The 20,777-nt window shown below is 32.6% G+C and overlaps 1 protein-coding gene across 1 annotated transcript in view; it reads right to left on the bottom strand.

Annotated features, from left to right (window-relative positions):
- The window catches only part of LOC127728454 (GATOR complex protein WDR24-like), a 47,443-nt gene that overhangs the window by 17,535 nt on the left and 9,131 nt on the right, over positions 1–20,777 (bottom strand). Inside the window, exons 6-10 of the mRNA XM_052235838.1 lie at positions 20,278–20,384; positions 18,507–18,635; positions 8,390–8,521; positions 4,643–4,841; positions 908–1,087 (exon numbers count right to left, since the gene is read on the bottom strand). Coding sequence (XP_052091798.1) covers positions 908–1,087; positions 4,643–4,841; positions 8,390–8,521; positions 18,507–18,635; positions 20,278–20,384 — 747 coding nt within the window. The remainder of the gene's footprint in view (positions 1–907; positions 1,088–4,642; positions 4,842–8,389; positions 8,522–18,506; positions 18,636–20,277; positions 20,385–20,777) is intronic.

Raw genomic sequence — 20,777 nt, 5'->3', positions numbered from 1 at the left:
AAAAAATTAACAGTGATGACTGACAACAAACCAACAACGACAGATAACAAGTGATGACTATAAACCCTTGGTCAAATTATAAATGCAAAGGTAATAAATTTCAACATTTCAAATACTAGAACAAAACAAATGAATGAATTTTCCAACTAGTAACAACTTAGCAAGTCTGTAACACTAGCAACGAACTAGACACAATAACACCATACCTTTATTATCTTCTATCTCAGGGATATTGTGCTGGACTAAGTTGTCTATACAATGATTAAATGCTGCAGGATGTATTATGTACAATAATAGGATAAAACAAAACAGGCTGCCAAAATCTTAATTCATAATTAATTCAACATTGTGTCAAAACATTGTGCATGCTTCTTTGAAAAAGTTGAATGTTTTTTTTTATATTTTCAAACATTCAGAATTTTATAAAAATTTTGGCAACCATTTCTGAAAAAGCAGCAAGCGCAAATAAAATACCAACCTCTATGCCAAGCACCTTAAGAAAATAAATATTCAGTAACAATACAAATAAAAAGTTTGTATTTGTCATTATGATTTGCATATAAGCTGTAGATGATTTTTCTGTATTTATTTATAAGTTACAAATGAAAGAACTATATATTGACCTTTCACTTTCAGGGTTTTGCATTGGTACATCTATTTTACTAAAATGCTTGGGAATATTTTATTTGTTCTATCAGTAAAACAACCATTTACTATGGCAATTTGTTTTTATTGTGTTCGAAATTTGATTTTTTAACTTCCGATAAAATATACCTATACACTGAAATCAAAGATACATTTAATAAAATATCATGTTCAATGACATTACCATGATGCTGGATTAATTGCTTTGCTTCTAATATACATGTTTTTCAACATAAGTTGAGTATCTGTTAGTCCAACCTACCTAGTGACTTTGTCTTGTCTTTAGTAGCCTGAGTTACATGTCCTATGACACTGACATCTAGACCATCAGGTACAACTTTGTCTGCTGGACGTATTGCATCTTTGAACACATGTTGGTATAGGAAGTTATCTTTACCACTGCTATAGAATGTATGACCGTCATCTTTTTTCCATACAATACCTAACAAAATGTTTAATCTTTTATGATAGTCAAATATTTAAAGAAAACTATGTATTAAAATAATTCAGATCTTTTTTAAATGTTAGTTGATTTATAGTCACAGTACCAAAATTGCACTGAGTACCCAATTTGCAATAATATCAACGAAAATCTTAGAGGTTTTCTTAAAACTTAAACAATTTGTACTTTTATAATTTGCCATTATGCATGTCTTTCAACATAGATCAAAATATTTAAATATACACAAAATGGTCACTTTATATATCAACAAATGGAGCATCCACTGAAAAAAGTAAAATCTATGGAAACAAGTGATGTCCGCAAAAGTCAATGTTTAAAAATGAGCAATTAAAATATGTCACAGGCTTCAATTTCTTACAAAATGTAGACTAAGCATGGACTAAGAAATAAAACAAAAAGATCAGTTATTTGATTTTTACGGATGTAAAGCATGTATGCAATTTAGGTACTTCTCATTACAGAATCTTTGATAGTTTGGCGGTCAGTTCCAACCAATTTTTATATGATTCAGAATGGATTCCAAATTAGATTAAATTATATAGTTAATATAAATGATACAGCTAAAAAATAAAATCAGAATGGAAACTTTTGTCCATTTCTTAAATTAAGGCAAATGTAAAAACGGTCAAAATGGGTACCCTAACCTTTACACTCCTAAGTACATTTGTATCATCTACTTTTAAAAATTTTGATATTTTTTATAAAATTTAGAATTTTGGATAAGCAACAAACTAAGGAAGTGTATCAGAATGCCTAATTCATTAGTAAATTCTTTCAAATACTGTACACATTGATAATAGTCTAACAGATTATGACTCACTTCGTGTTTTATCTAGATTTTCAGTATACACTTTTTTTATATCTGTATACACCCTGTTTAATACTTTGGATTTTATATGCTAATAAAATGCTTCGCTGGGGCGCAGCTTGATACGACCGCAGAGGTCGAACCCTGAACAGTTGGGGCAAGTATGGACACAAAATTCAAGCTTGATACAGCTATGACTTTGGATTGTCATTAAATATTTGACACAGCATAGGTTTCTGACACAGGATGAATGTGGTGTAAGAACTGGAAAAAATTTAATTTACCTATTATGGTGGAATATCCATAAACTAAATTGTTTGTTAATTTCAATATATCAAAGAATATGTAGAATTCAATGTTTGATGTAATGTAATAAAGTTGAAATTTGGACCGTTTTTGTTCAATGTGGACCAATTTGGTAACATGTATAAATAATCAAAAATCTAAATACATGGGAGCCCATTTAAATACATCATAAAGGTATTAAAACAGAAAGTGACATCATAGTCATGGCTAAAAATAAACAAAAATCCTTAATCAGCAACATTTAAAGTAATATCTAAAAATAAAATTCCTTTGTAACCATAAAAGCCCATTTAAATACATCATAAAGATATTAAAATAGAAAATGACATCATAGTCATGGCTAAACATAGCAAAAAACCCTTAATCAGCATCATTTAACAGTAATATCTAAAAATGGAAATTACATCATAAAGGTATTAAAATAGAAAATGACATCATAGTCATGGCTAAAAATAAACAAAATCCTTAATCAGCATCAGCAACATTTTATAGTAATATCTAAAAATAAAATTCCTTTGTAACCATAAAAGCCCATTTAAATACATCATAACAGATATTAAAATAGAAAATGACATCATAGTCATGGCTAAACATAGCAAAAACCTTAATCAGCATCATTTAACAGTAATATCTAAAAATAAAAATTTCTTTGCAACCATAAAAGTAAAATAGAAAATGACATCATAATCATAGCTAAAAATAAACAAAAATTTTTTTTATTGGCAAATTTTAAATGGAGTTTATTATACTAAAACAATAAATTTGCAACCATAAACATGATAAAACCCCATTTAAACACATCATAAAAGTATTAAATAATTCAACTACATCATAAGGCTATAAAAATAGAAAATGACTTCATAGTCAAGGCTAAAGGTAAACAAAAAACCTTCATCAGCAAAATTTTATATTGGCAAATTTCCAATGAAGTTTATTACACTAAAATTGTTGGCAAATTTCCAATGCATTTATTAACAATAAAGTTATTGGCAAATTTCCAATTTACATAATTTAAAAGCAGTGTAGATGAGATATTTAAATGAGTTTGAATTACCAACCTTACACTGCTTTTAAATAATGTTCTTTACTCAATTATTTGTCTATTAAAATGGAAACCCTTGTTTTTTAACCTTTTTTCCCCTTATTCCTTAAACATTAGAGTCATAACCACCCACCCCCCCCCCCCCCCCCCAAAGCCAATTATTACTTTCCAATGTAACCTAAATTTCCAATATACATAATTTTAAATTTCAATTCCTCATGATATATAACCGTATCATTATTATTTTCTTTCATATATAAATCTGAAACAACCATCTTTAAATGGAAAATTTTAAAGAAAAAAAAAGGAAAAAAAAAAATCCTACCCCCCACACATTTTTTCAACCCCCTTTTGATTCATCATCCCCCACCTCAATCACAATCTTCAATTTGTGGTATGGTACATTGCAATACAATTTCACAGAGATCCATACACTTGAACACAAGTTTTTGTTGCAAACTAAAAAAAATCCTTATTTTCGACCAATATTTGGCCCCTTATTCATAAATGTTTGAGCAATTAACCCCAAAACTCAATTCCTACTTTCTCTTCGTGATAAAAAATAACTAACTTAAAATGTAAATTTAAAAAAAAAAAAAGGAAAAAAAAAAATTACCCCTTTTTTGACCCCCGCCCCCCTTATGATTCATCACCCCCACCCCCCTTTCCCCCAAACCAAGCTCAATAACAGCCTTGCCTTTGTGGTATGGTACCTTGTAATACAATTTTAGAGAGATCCATACACTTGAACACAAGTTATTGTCTAGAAACTAAAAAATGCTTATTTTAAACCCCTTTTTAGGCCCCTTATTACTAAACGTTTTGGGCAATTACCACAACACTCAATTCCAGCTTTCCCTTTGTGAAATGGAACCTTGTAGTAAAATTTCAGAAAGATCCATACACTTACACACAAGTTATTGTCATGAAACTAGAAAAATGCTTGTTTTTTGCCCCCTTTTGGCCCCTTATTCCTAAAATTTTGAGGCAATTAACCCCAAAATCAATCCCAGCATTGACCCTTTGTGATATGGAATCTTGTGGTACAATGTCAAAGAGATCCATATGCTAACACACAAGTTATGTCTGGAAGTTACAAAAATGCTTATTTTCGGCCCCTTTTTGGCCCCTAATTCCTTAACTGTTGGTACCATAACCCCCAAAATCAATCCCCACCTTCCTATTGTGGTATTGAACCTTATGGTAAAATTTCATAGAGATCCATTCACTTAAACTAAAGTTAGAGTGCGAAAACCATTGTGTATTCGGACGACGACGCCGGACGACGACGACGACGACGACGACGACGACGACGCCAACGTCATACCAATATACAACCTCAAAATTTTTTTGCGGTCGTATAAAAATGGCTTTTTACCTGTAGCAACATTTTTATGTTCCTCAAATGAAGCAAAGGGTATATAAGGTCTACGTACATCCCATACATTGATACTAAAGTCTATCACTAAAGAACAACTAGCTATATGATACTTCCGTTCTGGACGCCACTTTATTCTGGCTACAGAGGCTATTGTAGGAACACTGTGAAGTAACTTTCCCAAAGCATGATCCCAAATCTACAAAGGAAATCATTCACTGCATTACTTAAGAAACCTATTTTTCTGCCAACAAAAAATATGTATACATGTACTAATTTGAAGCAAAGAAGCATATCATGTCATGCAAGATACTGCAAACCGGGAAAATATTTAGCCATCTTTATTTCATGACTTACCAACTGAATCTTAAGTCACGCTTTGCTGAATTTGTGATTTGTAGGAGGCCTGAACAAAATTTAGTAAATGATTTTAAAATGGCCCAGTTGTACATGTATCGTAAAGCAAGTATTGAAAATCGATCAAAAACTTTTTTGTCTGATCAAAGTGAATAGTCTTCGTCAGTTCATATAATTAATGTACATGAAGATTTCAAGCTATGTGTGAATTGACATATATTTAGTATACTTATATATATTTATTAATTACTTGTAAAAACACATATTAACATAAAAGAATAGCTTTAGTAAGAGCAAATTAGAAGCTACGAGGATTATGGCTAATTAATTAATCTTTTGAACATATTAATCAGTGTAGTTGATGCAATGTAGTAATTATCTTAAAAACTATTTACCAAACAACATAAGTGCTTGTCTATATAATAAAATCAGAAATTTCCGCTTGCTTAAAATAATTTCGTTTTAATACGTCTGCCATTCGTTAAAAGTTGTGGTTTCTAACACTGCCTTTCATTAAAAAATAAAGTGTTAATTTGTCAATTAGATCTGTCATCTGAAAAACTGTTGTTATAAATTAGCACTGTACATAATCCTATTGATATAAGTTAATGGATGGTTTTCATTCTTTGAATAAGTTTTCCTCAATATATTCATGGAAGTTCTACTTTTACCACGAAAAAAGTGAAATAAAACTCTAAACTTTACAAAAGGATTGCTGTATCTCACCTTTGCAAATGTGAGAAAATAAATAAGTGCTATACACAATTCAACTGCTATATATTAGAACTATACAAAATTGCTGCTGTCAGTGTTAAAGTGTAATGTTGACTTAAAAAGTGAGTCCACTTATCAGTAAAATACAGAATTTAAAAAAAAATTCAAACTTTTTCTTTAGATGCTATTTTTTTGTCTTGAAGATGAGCTTCTGTACAAGTTTCATAACAATCTATGAAGGTTTACAAATTTATCATGTAAATTTTTTTTATCAAAAACTGTCTTTAAATGTTAACTGTAAAAGATGAAGTCCATCTATCAAAAAAATACTAAAAATGAAAAAAATATATTTTCAAAGGTTTGCTTCAGACATTATCACTTAATCGTTAAAAAGCTACTGCCAAAGTTTCATAAAATTCTATGAAGGTTTGACAAAGTAATTGATGTGTATCAAACTTTAACCCCAGACTGTATCTACTTGTTAACTGTAAAAAAAAATAAGTCCATTTATCAGTAAAATACGGAAAAATGAAAATAAATATTTCCAAAATTTTGCTCTGGATACTGTATTTTAGTCATAAACAAGCTTCTGTCCAAATTTTATAAAATTCCATGAAGGTTTGACAAAGTTATTGATGACTGGAAAACTTTAACCTCAGACAAAATCTGAAGTTAGCTGTAAATAAACTGTTAACACAGAGATATGTCTCGCCTTTTTGTAATTTTGATAATGCAAATGTTGAAATTAAAATAGCAATACTTTAACATGTAAGTTATGCAAATATTCAAAGTCAATGAACCATGACTGAAGGTACATGGCTAAACAATCTCCATGGAAATGAGATATGCCAATGCTAATACAACTGCATTCCAAATACCATTGACTTATCATAAGCCATTCCCTTTAAACAAACCTCAACACAAACATTAACATTAACTTGTTAACTATGTAAAAGTTTCAAAGTCAATGAACCATGATGAGTGGGTGAAGCTATATAATCTCCATGGAAATGAAATTTGCAAATGCCAATACATATCATTGACTTAACATTAGTGGTTCATCTTAAAATGACCTAATCACAAACGAATACATGTAAACTAAGCAAAAGTTTCAAAGTCAATAGACCATGACTGAGGGGTGGGGCCAAATATTCTCCATGGAAATGAGATGAGCTAATGCTTATACAACTGCATACCAATTAACATTGGCCTACCACTAATGGTTCCCCTTGAACTGACTTAATCACAAATTAATACATGTAAACTAAGTAAAAGTTTCAAAGTCAATAGACCATGACTGAGGGGGCAGAGCCAAATAATCTCCATGGAAATGAGATATGCCAATGATTATACAACAGCATACCAAATATCATTGACCTACCACTAGTGGTTCCCCATAAACTGACCTAATCACAAACTAATACATGTAAACTAAGCAAAAGTTTCAAAGTCAACAGACCATGACTGAGGGAACAGGGCCAAATAATCTCCATGGAAATGAGATGTGTCATTGCAAATACAACTACATACCAAATATCATTGACCTACCACTAGTGGTTCACAAACTAATACATTGTTGACGCCGCCGCTGCCGGAAACAGCATACCTATGTCTCGCTTTATGACTCCGTCAAGGCGAGACAAAAAAACTAAGTCCATTTATTAGTAAAATACGGAAAATTGAAAATAAATATTTTCAAATTTTGCCTCGTATACTGTATTTTGGTCATAAAGAAGCTTCTGTCCCAATTTCATAAAATTCCATGTATGTTTGACAAGGTTATTGATGTCCAAAAAAAACTTTAATCACAGACTGAACCTAAATGTTGATGCCGCCGTCGCAATCTAGGATCGTTATGTCTCGCTTTCGCGAAATAAATTTTGCAAGCTCGACAAAAATCAATCCTATTGACCCTACATAAACCTAATGGTATACGTTAATTTTTTGAATCAGTTTTCTTTAAATATTCACGGAAGTTCCACTCTTACCGCGAAAATAGCAAAATAAAACTGCAGTGAAAATTTCCCTGTTTACAGTACACTAAACATCTTTCTGTCTCTAGCTGTACCAGATGAATTAATGGTAGAAAAATCTATATTGAGTAATAACAGACTAACAAATAGACCCTATCCATAAAGATAAAGTAATTATTAATCTGTGGTTGCTGTTTTTATAAGTCCTTTTTTCATATTTGTTTCAGCTGGTTAAATGGTATCAATGTACACTATGTCTTCTGCTAAACTGATCCACTAATCAGCACAAAAGTTAAAATACCAATTTATGTACTTCACAAACTCTTTCCAACATATTTTGTTTAATTATTTAAGAATTTTGAAGAAAAAGATTTTACTACAAATTTCCCAAAGCCTTCATTGTAAGCTATGAACCTTGCTGGTAATCATGTTGTGCGGGAGATTCACCTCAACATTTTTTTAACAGCAAAGAAACCTTTGTTCTATATTACGTTTCTATTGTTAGAGTGGTTCTATAAAAGAAATTTATTTCGTTACATTTCCCATAGGCTTAACATGATGTCCTCTATTATAAAATATCAGTTAGTCAATCAGTAACTTTGAGAAAAGAAAATTATAAGGCACAACTACTTAGTATTTGAGTTATAAATGAAAATTTAAATTCAGTTATTATACAAATTTCATATATAATACATTATCTTACCTTGATTGTCCTGTCCCGCCCACCTGTAGCAAGCCATTTTGGTTCTGATGGATGCCAGTCTAAACAGAACATAGGTCCACCATGAGCAGTAAACTGCTTTTCTGGACTGTTTAATCTTCTCATATCCCATATCTGTACATATGTAACAAAATAAAGAAAATATTCATGTAGATATGATATTGGTTATCATAAGGTCTATTGAAAATGGTAATTTATGACATATGTCAACACAATATATTTTTAGAAGTGTAAAACTGTACTGAATATATTTCAATTTTTTTTTTAGCACAATTGAATCATCATTTTTGCATAATTTACTGTATAACAACATATCTAGCTTACTAAATCTGTTCTTGATTGGACAGGCAAGTATTTGATTCATGGTTTGTTTTTTTGCAAAGATATTATAGAATATTCTTTCACATTATATAAAAAACACACTGAAATGTCTCGCTTTCTTTACTAACCATTGATATTATGTTGATAGTCCTAAATATTAAGCTTTACTACAACTATCAACCTTACAATCATTCAATACACTAAATATAGTTTACCTATTGCTTATAGTTTCTAAGAAACAGACTTAACCAAGAAAACTAAACATTGACCAATGAACCATGAAAATGAGGTCAAGGTCAGATGAACCATGCCAGGCAGACATGTACACCTTACAATCAACCTATGCATTAAATATAGTTGACCTATTGCTTATAGTATCTAAGAAACAAACTTAACCATGAAAACTTAACATTGACCAATGAATATAATATAGTTGACCTATTGCACATAGTATTAGAAAAAAAGACCAAAACTCAAAAATTTAACTTTGACCACTGAACCATGAAAATGAGGTCAAGGTCAGATGACACCTGCCAGTTGGACATGTACACCTTACAATAATTCCATACACCAAATATAGTAGACCTATTGCGTACAGTATAAGAAAAACAGATCAAAACACAAAAACTTAACTATAACCAATGAACCATGAAAATGAGGTCAAGGTCAGATGAACCATGTCAGGCAGACATGTACACCTTACAATCAACCTATGCATTAAATATAGTTGACCTATTGCTTATAGTATCTAAGAAACAAACTTAACCATGAAAACTTAACTTTGACCAATGAACCAACAAAATGATGCATACCTGTCAACCTATGGCAATGAAAATGCAGGTGATGACCTGCATAGAAGAATGAAATCTCAGGTCATAAGGCGTACAAACTTTTTCGAGCTGAATTTCAGTATTTAGGGGACATTTTTCTTATAATTTATATCAAAGTTTCCAAAACATGTCCACATGGTCAAGTAATTTAAAATTGTACATATTATTATTTCATTGCACCTGGAGTTCATTGATAGATTTGTGTTTCATTGCCTAAATTCCTGTTCATATTCATTCCATGACATACAATGTGCCAATTTGTGTTTTCGTTTCATACATTTGTGCAGCTTTAAACAACAACAAATGGAAGTTTTTAACGACCTTGACTGGCTATACAGCCCTTGCACGGTTGGTAAAGCTTTAAACAATGGTTGATATTAGAGAATAATAAAATAAAGTTAAACAATTAAAGGAGGTATAGATGAAAAAAGTAATTTCAAAATTTTTATTTTTTAATTGTTCTAAGATAGAACATTAAGCAAAAGTATTACATGTATTCCGATATGTTTGTGCATTTAATTCATTTTAGATTTAATCTTTTTACAAAAGAAAACATAAGTTTAAGGAGTATATTGTGAATTGACAAAAAAGGGGAAGTAACTCAAGTTGTTTTTAAAACAACTTGGAAAATATACACAAATTATTTACGACCTAAAGCTAAGGTAATTAGTGTTAATTAACAGTGTGTTTGACACCAAAGCTGTCAAGTGAAGCCATGCACTGAAATAGGTCAATTGAGCTGAGTTTACACAGCTAGTTAAACTTCTTGTCCAGGAAGAATTACAAATTTTCTGTTATTTCACTGAAATCACTTTATATCTAATCAGTCTGAAGGCAAAGGAATCCGGGTGAAAACGGGTGATTTTCCGAATTCCCGGGTTATTTGGTCACCTGGCAGGTGTTCCGGGTGACCCCTCAGAATTGTGAAAATCTCGGGTCACACCCGCAGGATCCAGGTCAGTTGACAGGTATGATGATGTCAAGGTCAGATGATACCTGCCAGACAGACATATACAGCTTACAATCCTTCTATACAAAAAATATAGTTGACCTTTTGCTTATAGTTTAAGAAAAACAGACCAAAACACAAAAACTTAACACTGAGCAATGAACTGTGAAAATGAGGTCAAGGTCAAATAAAGCCTCTGAGACTGACATGTGCATCATAAAATATTTCCATACACTAAATATAGTTGACCTATTGCACATAGTATTAGAAAAAAAGACCAAAATTCAAAAACTTATCTTTGACCACTGAACCATGAAAATGAGGTCAAGGTCAGATGACACCTGCCAGTTGGACATGTACACCTTACAATCATTCCATACACAAAATATAGTAGACCTATTGCGTACAGTATAAGAATAAAATGTGCCGCTGGGCGCAGCTTGATACGACCGCAGAGGTCGAACCCTGATCAGTTGGGGCAAGTATGGACACAACATTCAAGCTTGATACAGCACTGAATTTGGATTGTGATTAAATATTTGACACAGCATAGGTTTTTGACACAGTCTAAGAACTTAAAAAATTTTAATTTACCTATTCAAACCATATCATTATTATTTGCTTTTATATATAAATCAGAAATAACCAATTTAAAATGGAAAAATTTAAAGAAAAGAAAAAAGGAAAAAAAGGAAACCCCCACCCCATTTTTTGAACCCCCTTATGATTCATCACCCCCAAACTCAATCCCAGCCTTCCCTTTGTGGTATGGTACCTTGCAGTACAATTTCAGAGAGATCCATACACTTGAACACAAATTATTGTCTGGAAACTAGAAAAATGCTTGTTTTTTGGCCCCTTTTTGGCCCCAAATTCCTAAACATTTAGGGCAATTACCCCCAAACTCAAACCCAGCTTTCCCTTTGTGATATGGAACCTTGTAGTACAATTTCACAAAGATCCATACACTTACACACAAGTTATTGTCCTGAAACTAGAAAAATGCTAGTTTTTTTACCCTTTTTTGCCCCTAATTCCTAAAATTTTGAGGCAATTACCCCCATAATCAATCCCTGCCTTCCCTCTGTTGTATGGTACCTTGCAGTACAATTTCAGAGAGATCCATACACTTGAACACAAGTTATTGTCTGGATACTAGAAAAATGCTTATTTTTGGCCCCTTTTTGGCCCCTTATTCCTAAACGTTTTTGGCAATTACCCCAAACTCAATTCCAGCTTTCCCTTTGTGATATGGAACCTTGTAGTACAATTTCAGAAAGATCCATACACTTACACACAAGTTATTGTCATGAAACTAGAAAAATGCTTGTTTTTTCCCCTTTTTTGGCCCCTAATTCCTAAAATTTTGAAGCAATTACCCCCAAAATCAATCCCAGCATTCCCTTTGTGATATGGAACCTTGTGGTACAATGTCAGAGAGATCCATACACTAACACACAAGTTATGTCTGGAAGTTACAAAAATGCTTATTTTTGGCCCCTTTTTGGCCCCTAATTCCTTAACTGTTGGTACCATAACCCCCAAAATCAATCCCAACCTTCCTTCTGTGGTATTGAACCTTATGGTAAAATTTCATAGAGATCCATTCACTTAAACTCAAGTTAGAGTGCGAAAACCAATGTGTCTTCGGACGACAACAACAGCGATGACGACGACGACAATAACGACGACGACGCCAACGTCATACCAATATACGACCACAAAATTTTTTTGTGGTCATATAAAAACTGCAAAATTTCCATAAAATTACCAATTCAGGGGCAGCAACCCAACAACGGGTTGTCAGATTTGTCTGTAAATTTCAGGGCAGATAGATCTTGACCTGATAATCAGTTTAACCCGATGTCAGATTTACTCTAAATGCTTTGGTTTCAGAGATATAAGCCAAAATCTACATTTCACCCCTATGTTCTATTTTTAGCCACGACGGCCATCTTGGTTGGTTGGCAGGGTCATCGGACACATTTTTTAAAACTAGATACCCTAATGATGATTGTGGCCAAGTTTGGTTAAATTTGGTCCAGTGGTTTCAGAAGAGAAGATTTTTGTAAAAGCTAACGACGACGGAAGACGACGACAACGGACGCCAAGTGATGAGAAAAGCTCACTAAGCCCTTCGGGCCAGGTGAGCTAAAAAAGGAAAAAAGGAAACCCCCCCCCCCCCCCAATTTTTCGAACCCCCATATGATTCATCACCCCCAAACTCAATCCCAGCCTTCCCTTTGTGGTATGGTACCTTGCAGTACAATTTCAGAGAGAAACATACACTTGAACACAAGTTACTGTCTGGAAACTAGAAAAATGCTTGTTTTTTGGCCCCTTATTCCTAAACATTTTGGACAATTACCCCCAAACTCAATTCCAGCTTTTCCTTTGTGATATGGAACCTTGTAGTACAATTTCAAAAAGATCCATACACTTACACACAAGTTATTGTCATGAAACTAGAAAAATGCTTGTTTTTTGGCCCTTTTTTTTACCCTAATTCCTAAAATTTTGAGGCAATTACCCCCAAAATCAATCCCGCATTCCCTTTGTGATATGGAACCTTGTGGTACAATGTCAGAGAGATCCATACACTAACACACAAGTTATGTCTGAAAGTTACAAAAATGCTTATTTTTGGCCCCTTTTTGGCACCTAATTCCTTAACTGTTGGTACCATAACCCTCAAAATCAATCCCAACCTTTCTTTTGTGGTATTGAACCTTATGGTAAAATTTCATAGAGATCCATTCACTTAAACTTAAGTTAGAGTGCCAAAACCGATGTGTCTTCAGACGACGACGACTCCAACGTCATACCAATATACAACCGCAAAATTTTTTTGCTGTCGTATAAAAACAGATCAAAACACAAAAACTTAACTATAACCACTGAACCATGAAAATGAGGTCAAGGTCAAATGACACCTGCCAGTTGGACATGTACACCTTACAATCCTTCCATACACCAAATATACTAGACCTATTGTTTATAGTATCTGAGATATGGACTTGACCACCAAAACTTAACCTGACGGGCATGAGGACCTTGCAAGGTACGCACATACCAAATATAGTTATCCTATTACTCATAATAAGAGAAAAATTAATATTACAAAAAATCTTTTTTTTTTCAAGTAGTCACTGAACCATGAAAATGAGGTCAAGGACAATGGACATGTGACAGACGGAAACTTCGTTACATAAGGCATCTATATGCAAAGTATGAAGCATCCAAGTCTTCTAGTTTCTAAAATATGAAGCTTTTAAGAAGTTAGTTAACGCCGCCACCGGATCACTATCCCTTTGTCGAGCTTTCTGCGACAAAAGTCACAGGCTCGACAATAAATGGGGAATGATGATGCCCCCGCTTGCATGTAACATTATAAAGGGACATAACCCTGCTTGCATGTAACATTATAAAGGAACATAACTCAAGAATGGTAAAAGTGACGCTACCTGAATTCATACTTGATCTGAGTTTTGTGGTGATAAGCATTGTGTATAAGTTTCATACATTTGGTTGAGGCTAACTTAAGTTAGTGAACGGAAACCAAAAATTCAGCAATTTTTTCATTTGTAAAGGGACATAACTCTAGAACGGTTAAAGTGACACCACCAAAATTCATACTTGATCTGTGTTTTGTGGTAATAAGCATTGTGTATAAGTTTCATAACATTTGGTTGAGGCAAACTAAAGTTAGAGAACGAAAACCAACTTTGGGACGTACGTACGTACGTACTTACAGACGGACAAGGGTAAAACTTAATGCCCCCCCCTGCTACAGGGAATAAAAATTTGAACTGGAAACGACATGTTTATAAAACAGAAACTTTTGTTCAATAGAAATCAATACAGAATGAATGACTTACGTTGATTTAAGCCATACAAACTTTAAAGGGGTATTAGCTGTCAAAATCATTTTCACCTATTTGACTCAAATTCTCATATACTGATTTATAACATACTAAAACATATATCCAAATTACAATAAGTCTAAAATAAACAGTTAACAATGCAAGTACTCGATAAATTTCGTGTGTATTTTTTAGTCAAGACACCATCTGATTAACTAATTAGATGACCTCTGAAGACTACCTAAGGTCACATAACCTGATATAAACATAAAAATAACAAGCATTCTGAGAGTATTGCATGGCAATACATAGTCCCCTACCGGGTAAAAATTCATTTTACTGGAACAAAATGCTAACTTGTTCTATAACTTGTCATGGTGTAAACAAAAAGTAAATATCATGTCAATATCTTCAAGCATGACTGAAAACAGTGTGGAAAATTGATTATATGAGTGAAAAAAACACTAGATATAATTAATAGTTCTCTAAAATTAGATATGATGTAATACAGTGTATATCTATTTTCAAATTATAATCAAATATAGTTAATAGTTCCAAATATTTTTTCTTTCATTTGTCACAAACTAATATAGATTTGTAACTTATCTATAAAATGTCAACAACTTTTATCTACACAATGTAATGTATTGAAATATATACATTAAAAAAAAATAGATTATTATCTAATTAAAGGATTTCTCTTCATAATTTTTTTTTATAAATATAGCATTCAGAAAATTAGTTTATACTAAATAACAAACAAACCTGCCAAAAAATTCTTCAAATAAGTTAACAAAGAATGTCTTTTAAAAAATGAGTTATCTCCCTTTGTACAGAAATATGATTTAACATAGTACTCTAACATTTGATATGGTCCAGAGTTATGATGGTCCATTAACTCTGGACTAAATCATCAGACCGGAACAAAATTTGAACTTGATCTAAAACTTGTCATGATAAAACTATATACCAAATATCAAATCAATATCTTCAAGAACGAAGAAAAAAAGTGTGGAAAGCTGATTTGCCGGACTGACGGATGGACAGACGGACAGACGGACGGAGTGCAAACCTAAAGCCCCCTTCGACTTCGTCGGTAGGGGACTAAATACAATAGATAGCGACCTCGTGCAATTTGATTTTTCTATGTCTGTTTGATTTCATGCTATAGGTTAAAAAAATAAGTTTATTATCATTTTTACCAGTATAAGAATGGTTTTTTGTGGATCACATTAGTCAACAAAATGGTTCTCCTTTGTTTCACTTTCAATGTTGACATTCTTTTCCTTTTAATGGCTGAACACGACTAAAACATGCGTAACCAATCTCTAGCTAATGGGTTAAATTGAAGGTCACATGAATACGGATTCAATGAGGTCGAATTATTCACTTGTAAGTGAATAATTCATCAGCAATGTTTCTTTTCTTATTTTGACAAAATTGAACCAAATTAGCTGCTAAAAGCCAATTATTATTTCATTATTTCACTTTTATTAATGATTGAACCAAACTAAATCATATTCTAATTTTTTTCATATCTCGTAGCTAATGCCCCTTTAATAATGGGCTTAATAATTGTTTACAACACTGACTGAATACATGATTGCTGTGTCTCACCTTTGCAAAGGTTAGAAAATAAATAAGTGCTATACACAATTAAACTGCTATATATATTTTAGAACTATACAAAAATCAATTATATCTCTGAATCATCTATCATCATGATCATAGTGATGACATTGTGTGTAATCTCTTTACTACTTGAAAATAAATAAAATAAATCGTTCAAATGTCTACTGCTAATGCTCATATTTCATCTGTCCAAAGACAATCTCAATGTATTTTTTTTAGTTCTTACCGTAATTGGCCTTGTATATTTCGCACTGGTACATTGTCCCGGCCCCCCCCCCCCCCCCCTCACCACGAGAATTCAGGAAAAAAAACTTTTTGTAACTGTTAGAAAACTTTTAATGAAACTCATGTAATATCAAATCGTATGTGATCGTTAGCGGTATTTTCATGGAAAAACCCGTTTTCCCTCATCAAATAGAAGTTGAAAATGCATGTAAATGATTCTAGAACACTTTATGAGTGTTAAAACAAGTCAAAATCACAAAAACAAAAAAAACAATTTAGAAACTTGTGTATGTTTAAACCGGAAGTTCCAATAGCACGTGTAAATGAAAATAAATACAGTGAGAGTGTACAGAAAATCCGTACTTAATAGATATCACTAGATTACGACTTTGAAAGTAAAACAGTTCCATTCTTGAGTAAAATAATGTTTAGTATATCTATCACAGTAATGTTTGAAGGATCTTAAGCTAAAACAAAACACATGCATCAGTATGAAACACCAAAACGGAATAAATAAGAGATTACGTTTTGTAATTTATACATCATTATGCATAAGTTGGTTCACGGTTGTCTTCTACACTTTTTTCGTTCCGTTAAATTCAAGCAGATTACAGTTTATTTTAAGTAATGCAGTGAAAAGAAACGAGAAATTTATAGTGAAGCATTTAATTTTGAAATTAACAGTAGATATTTAATATTGAATAAAAATTACATATTAATATGGATTAGGTAAAATTATCAGTTTTGAAAATGATAAGAGCGCCCTCTACAATTTCAAAAACAAACATGGCGGAACGTAAACAAACCTAGCGAAATTGAATTATTTCTTGCTTATCGTACTCTATAGTCCACACCCCTGTCTGGCAGGTTCAATTTTGGAGAATAAAACTGTGGACTGTACAAGCCTGAATTCGGTACCACTTTTCATAACAAGTAAAACTGTGAGCTACTGTTCACTGATGATACCCCCGCCGAAATATTTCGGTAAACATGAAGTTGTTGAGTGATGAATCTGAAAACGCATCACACGGTGTAACTTACTTATATAAACCCTGAAACCAAATTTCAGAAATCCTTGTCAAGTAGTTCCTGAGAAAAATGCGACGAAAATATTCATGGGACAGACGGACGGACGGACTGACGGATGGACTGACGGATGGACTGACGGAAGGACAGACAGAGGTAAATAGTATACCCCCACTTTTTTAAAGTGGGGGTATAAATATCATAGATATAAGAAGATGTGGTATGAGTGCCAATGAGACAACTCTCCATCCAAGTCACAATTTGTAAAAGTAAACCATTATAGGTCAAAGTACAGCCTTCAACACGACACCTTGGCTCACACTGAACAGCAAGCTATAAAGGGCCCCAAAAATGACTAGTGTAAAACCATTCAAAACCAACAGTTGTAATCTATATGAAAAACGAGAAATGAGAAATACTTATGAACCACATCAACAAACAACAACCACTGAACATCAGGTTCCTGACTTAGGACAGGTGCAAACGAATGCAGTGGGTTTAAACATTTTAATAGGTGCCAACCTTCACCCTACCTGAAACAATAGTGTAACATCACAACATAGAAAGACACACTATAAAATATCAATTGAAATATCATACACAAATTAATGGTAGGGGTGAGATTTCTTACAATGCAATTTTCCATAAAAATGTTATTTCCTCCAAAAATATGTGATCAGGGCTGATTATCAAATTTGTCCAAGACCTTCCTGATATAAACCTTGGATATTCATTTCCTAAAAATCAAACAAGAAATGTAGGTATGACAGTACTTACAATGCAATTCTATATAGAAGTTAAAATAGATAACCAGTGCTGATTATCAATCTCGTCCAAGACCTGGCAGATGAAAACCCTTGATATAAATTTCCTAAAAATCAAAAAAGAAATGTAGGCTTGAGAGCACTTACAATGCAGTTTTCTAGATACTTTATATTTCCAAGGGGCATAACTCCTTTAAAAATAGTTGATCAGTACTAATGTTCATACTCAAGAATTTGCTGATATTAATTCCATTAAAATCTGACAAGAATTGTATGTGTGAGAGCACTTAAAAGACAAGATGACACCAGATGAAAGGAGGCCTGGATGCACAGATGGACAGACACTCAAATTTCTAAAGCCCTCCACTGCATTGCAAAGGGGTCAAAAATATGCCATTTATATCATCAATCATTTGCTACTGGACTAGAGAAATCTTATTCAAGTTAGTTAATTTGTATTTTATCTAAACTAAAATTCATTCCATTTACCTGTACATTTCCACCCTCATCAGCTGCTGCAAAGGCAAAGTAATTAAAGTTTGAAGGGCAGAACTGAACATCTCGTATACTGGTTGATCCTACAGAAAAAGTAGAGGCTACTCTCTTACTTCTGATATCCTGAAATGAATGTAACAAATTATACTTAAAAGAGCTGAATGCTTCTATTTTTGGATATACATAGTTTTAAAGTATTTTCAATGTACACATTTTTATCATGAAGCACCTTTGTTCAATGCTTTCAAACCCATATAAAACACGATAGAATTTGAATTCTTAAAAACACTATGAACTGATGTTTCAAATAAATGGGGAATGTGTCCATGGGACACTGATGATGCCCCCGCTTGCATATCATATAAAGTTTAAAAGGGACATAACTGAAGAACGATAAAAGAGACCCTACCCAAATTTATTATTGATCTGAGTTTTGTAGTAACGAGCATTGTGTATAAGTTTCATAACATTTGGCTGAGGCAAACTTAAGTTAGAGAACGGAAACAAAAAATTCAGCAATTTTTCCATTTGTAATGGGGCATAACTCTAGAACGGTTAAAGTGACACCTCCAAAATTCAAACTTGATCTGTATTTTATGGTAATAAGCATTGTGTATAAGTTTCATAACATTTGGTTGAGGCAAACTTAAGTAAGAGAAAGGAAACCATAAATTTAGCAATTTTTATTTCTGTAAAGGGGCATAACTCTAGACTGCTAAAGTGACACCATTAAAATTCAAACCTGACCTGTATTTTATGGTGATGAGCATTGTGTATAAGCTTCATAATATTTGATTGAGGCTCACTTACTTTAGAGAATTGAAATGAAAAATTCAGCAATTTTTCCATTTGTAAAGGGGCATAACTCTAGAAAGGTTAAATTGACAACTCCAAAATTCAATCTTGATCTGTATTTTGTGGTAATAAGCATTGTGTATAAGTTTCATAACATTTGGTTGAGGCAAACTAAAGTTAGAGAATGGAAACCAATTTTGGGACGTACGGACAGACGTACAGACGGACAAGGGTAACACTTAATGCCCCCTCCGCTACGGCGGGGGCATAAAAAAGTCATATTTTCTGGAAAAGTTTAAATTTGCATTGAATTTGACTGATCCATTCAAAATCATGGGTTCTGTATTTCTTAAAGGACAAAACTGGCAAAGGTTAGCCTAAAGCAGGTACAGTATAACACAATACCCAATTTCTTATGATTATCTTTCTGTTTCATTAGAGGTTTGGAAAAATCAAATGCCTTATTATCATACACAGAAGTATAAATAATTTGATAATTCTATCATTAAACATTTCAGTCAAACTAATTCAGTCTTTACAACATTTTAAGATTGATTTCGTTTAAAAACTTAAATTTAAATCAAACATCAGGACTTTTTGTACCATCAATTTAAGCAGTATTGGGACAATTGTTGTTCATGGATATATATGTCTTTCGTTAACATATGCAAGAGTAATCAATTAAATGCATTTTAACTCGGCAAAAATAGTTTTAACTTGTTGCCTGATAAAGGGCTTAAATTCTAAATATAAAAAAACTTTCAGAAAATCAATCACTATAATAAAAGTCTTTGTAAAAAATAACTTGACAGAAATATAAGGTTCAAATTAGAAATAAAAAAAAATGTCAATCCTTTACAATGCCTCACATTTAGTATGTTCTATATAGTCTTGATGAAGTATTATAACTATAAGAAATTGTCTCATTAAAAAATAATCCTATAACTTGTAAACAACAAAGTATTCTTACAAATATCTTCAAAGATCCATCATGAGAACCACTAAGTATATAGTTGCCTTCAACCTGATGGAAACACACTCTATTAACTGTACGAGTATGCTCCTGGAAGATAAAATCTGAAAGAAACAAATAATAAATTTCTATCAAATCAAATACATAAAATGCCAAAAGTGTTTATATCATTTGTATGTTTCAGAGTGTAGTGTGGCATCCATTTTTTTGAACTAGTAACCATTATTGTGTAGAGGCCAGCTGAAGCCTGCATCCGAGTGTGGAATTTTCTCGCTACATCGAAGACCAATTAGTGGCTTTGGGCCGTTTCTGCTCTTTGGTCGGTTTGTTGTTTCTTTGACACATTCCCTGTTTCCATTCTGTATTCTATTAGATCCTTAAGTTTCTGTGAAGTTGATATTCCTTCAGTGGTTTAATAGATGTTGTAGATGCAAGATGCTCCCATTTGAAAATAAACTAGAAGAAGCACAATGACTTAAGGGAAACACTGAAAAATT

This window comes from Mytilus californianus, unplaced genomic scaffold (genome assembly GCF_021869535.1).
Source record: "Mytilus californianus isolate M0D057914Y unplaced genomic scaffold, xbMytCali1.0.p SCAF_2, whole genome shotgun sequence".
In the NCBI taxonomy this organism is placed as follows: domain Eukaryota; kingdom Metazoa; phylum Mollusca; class Bivalvia; order Mytilida; family Mytilidae; genus Mytilus; species Mytilus californianus.
Note: the sequence above shows the minus strand (reverse complement) of the source record. Positions and strands in the feature narration are given on the sequence as shown.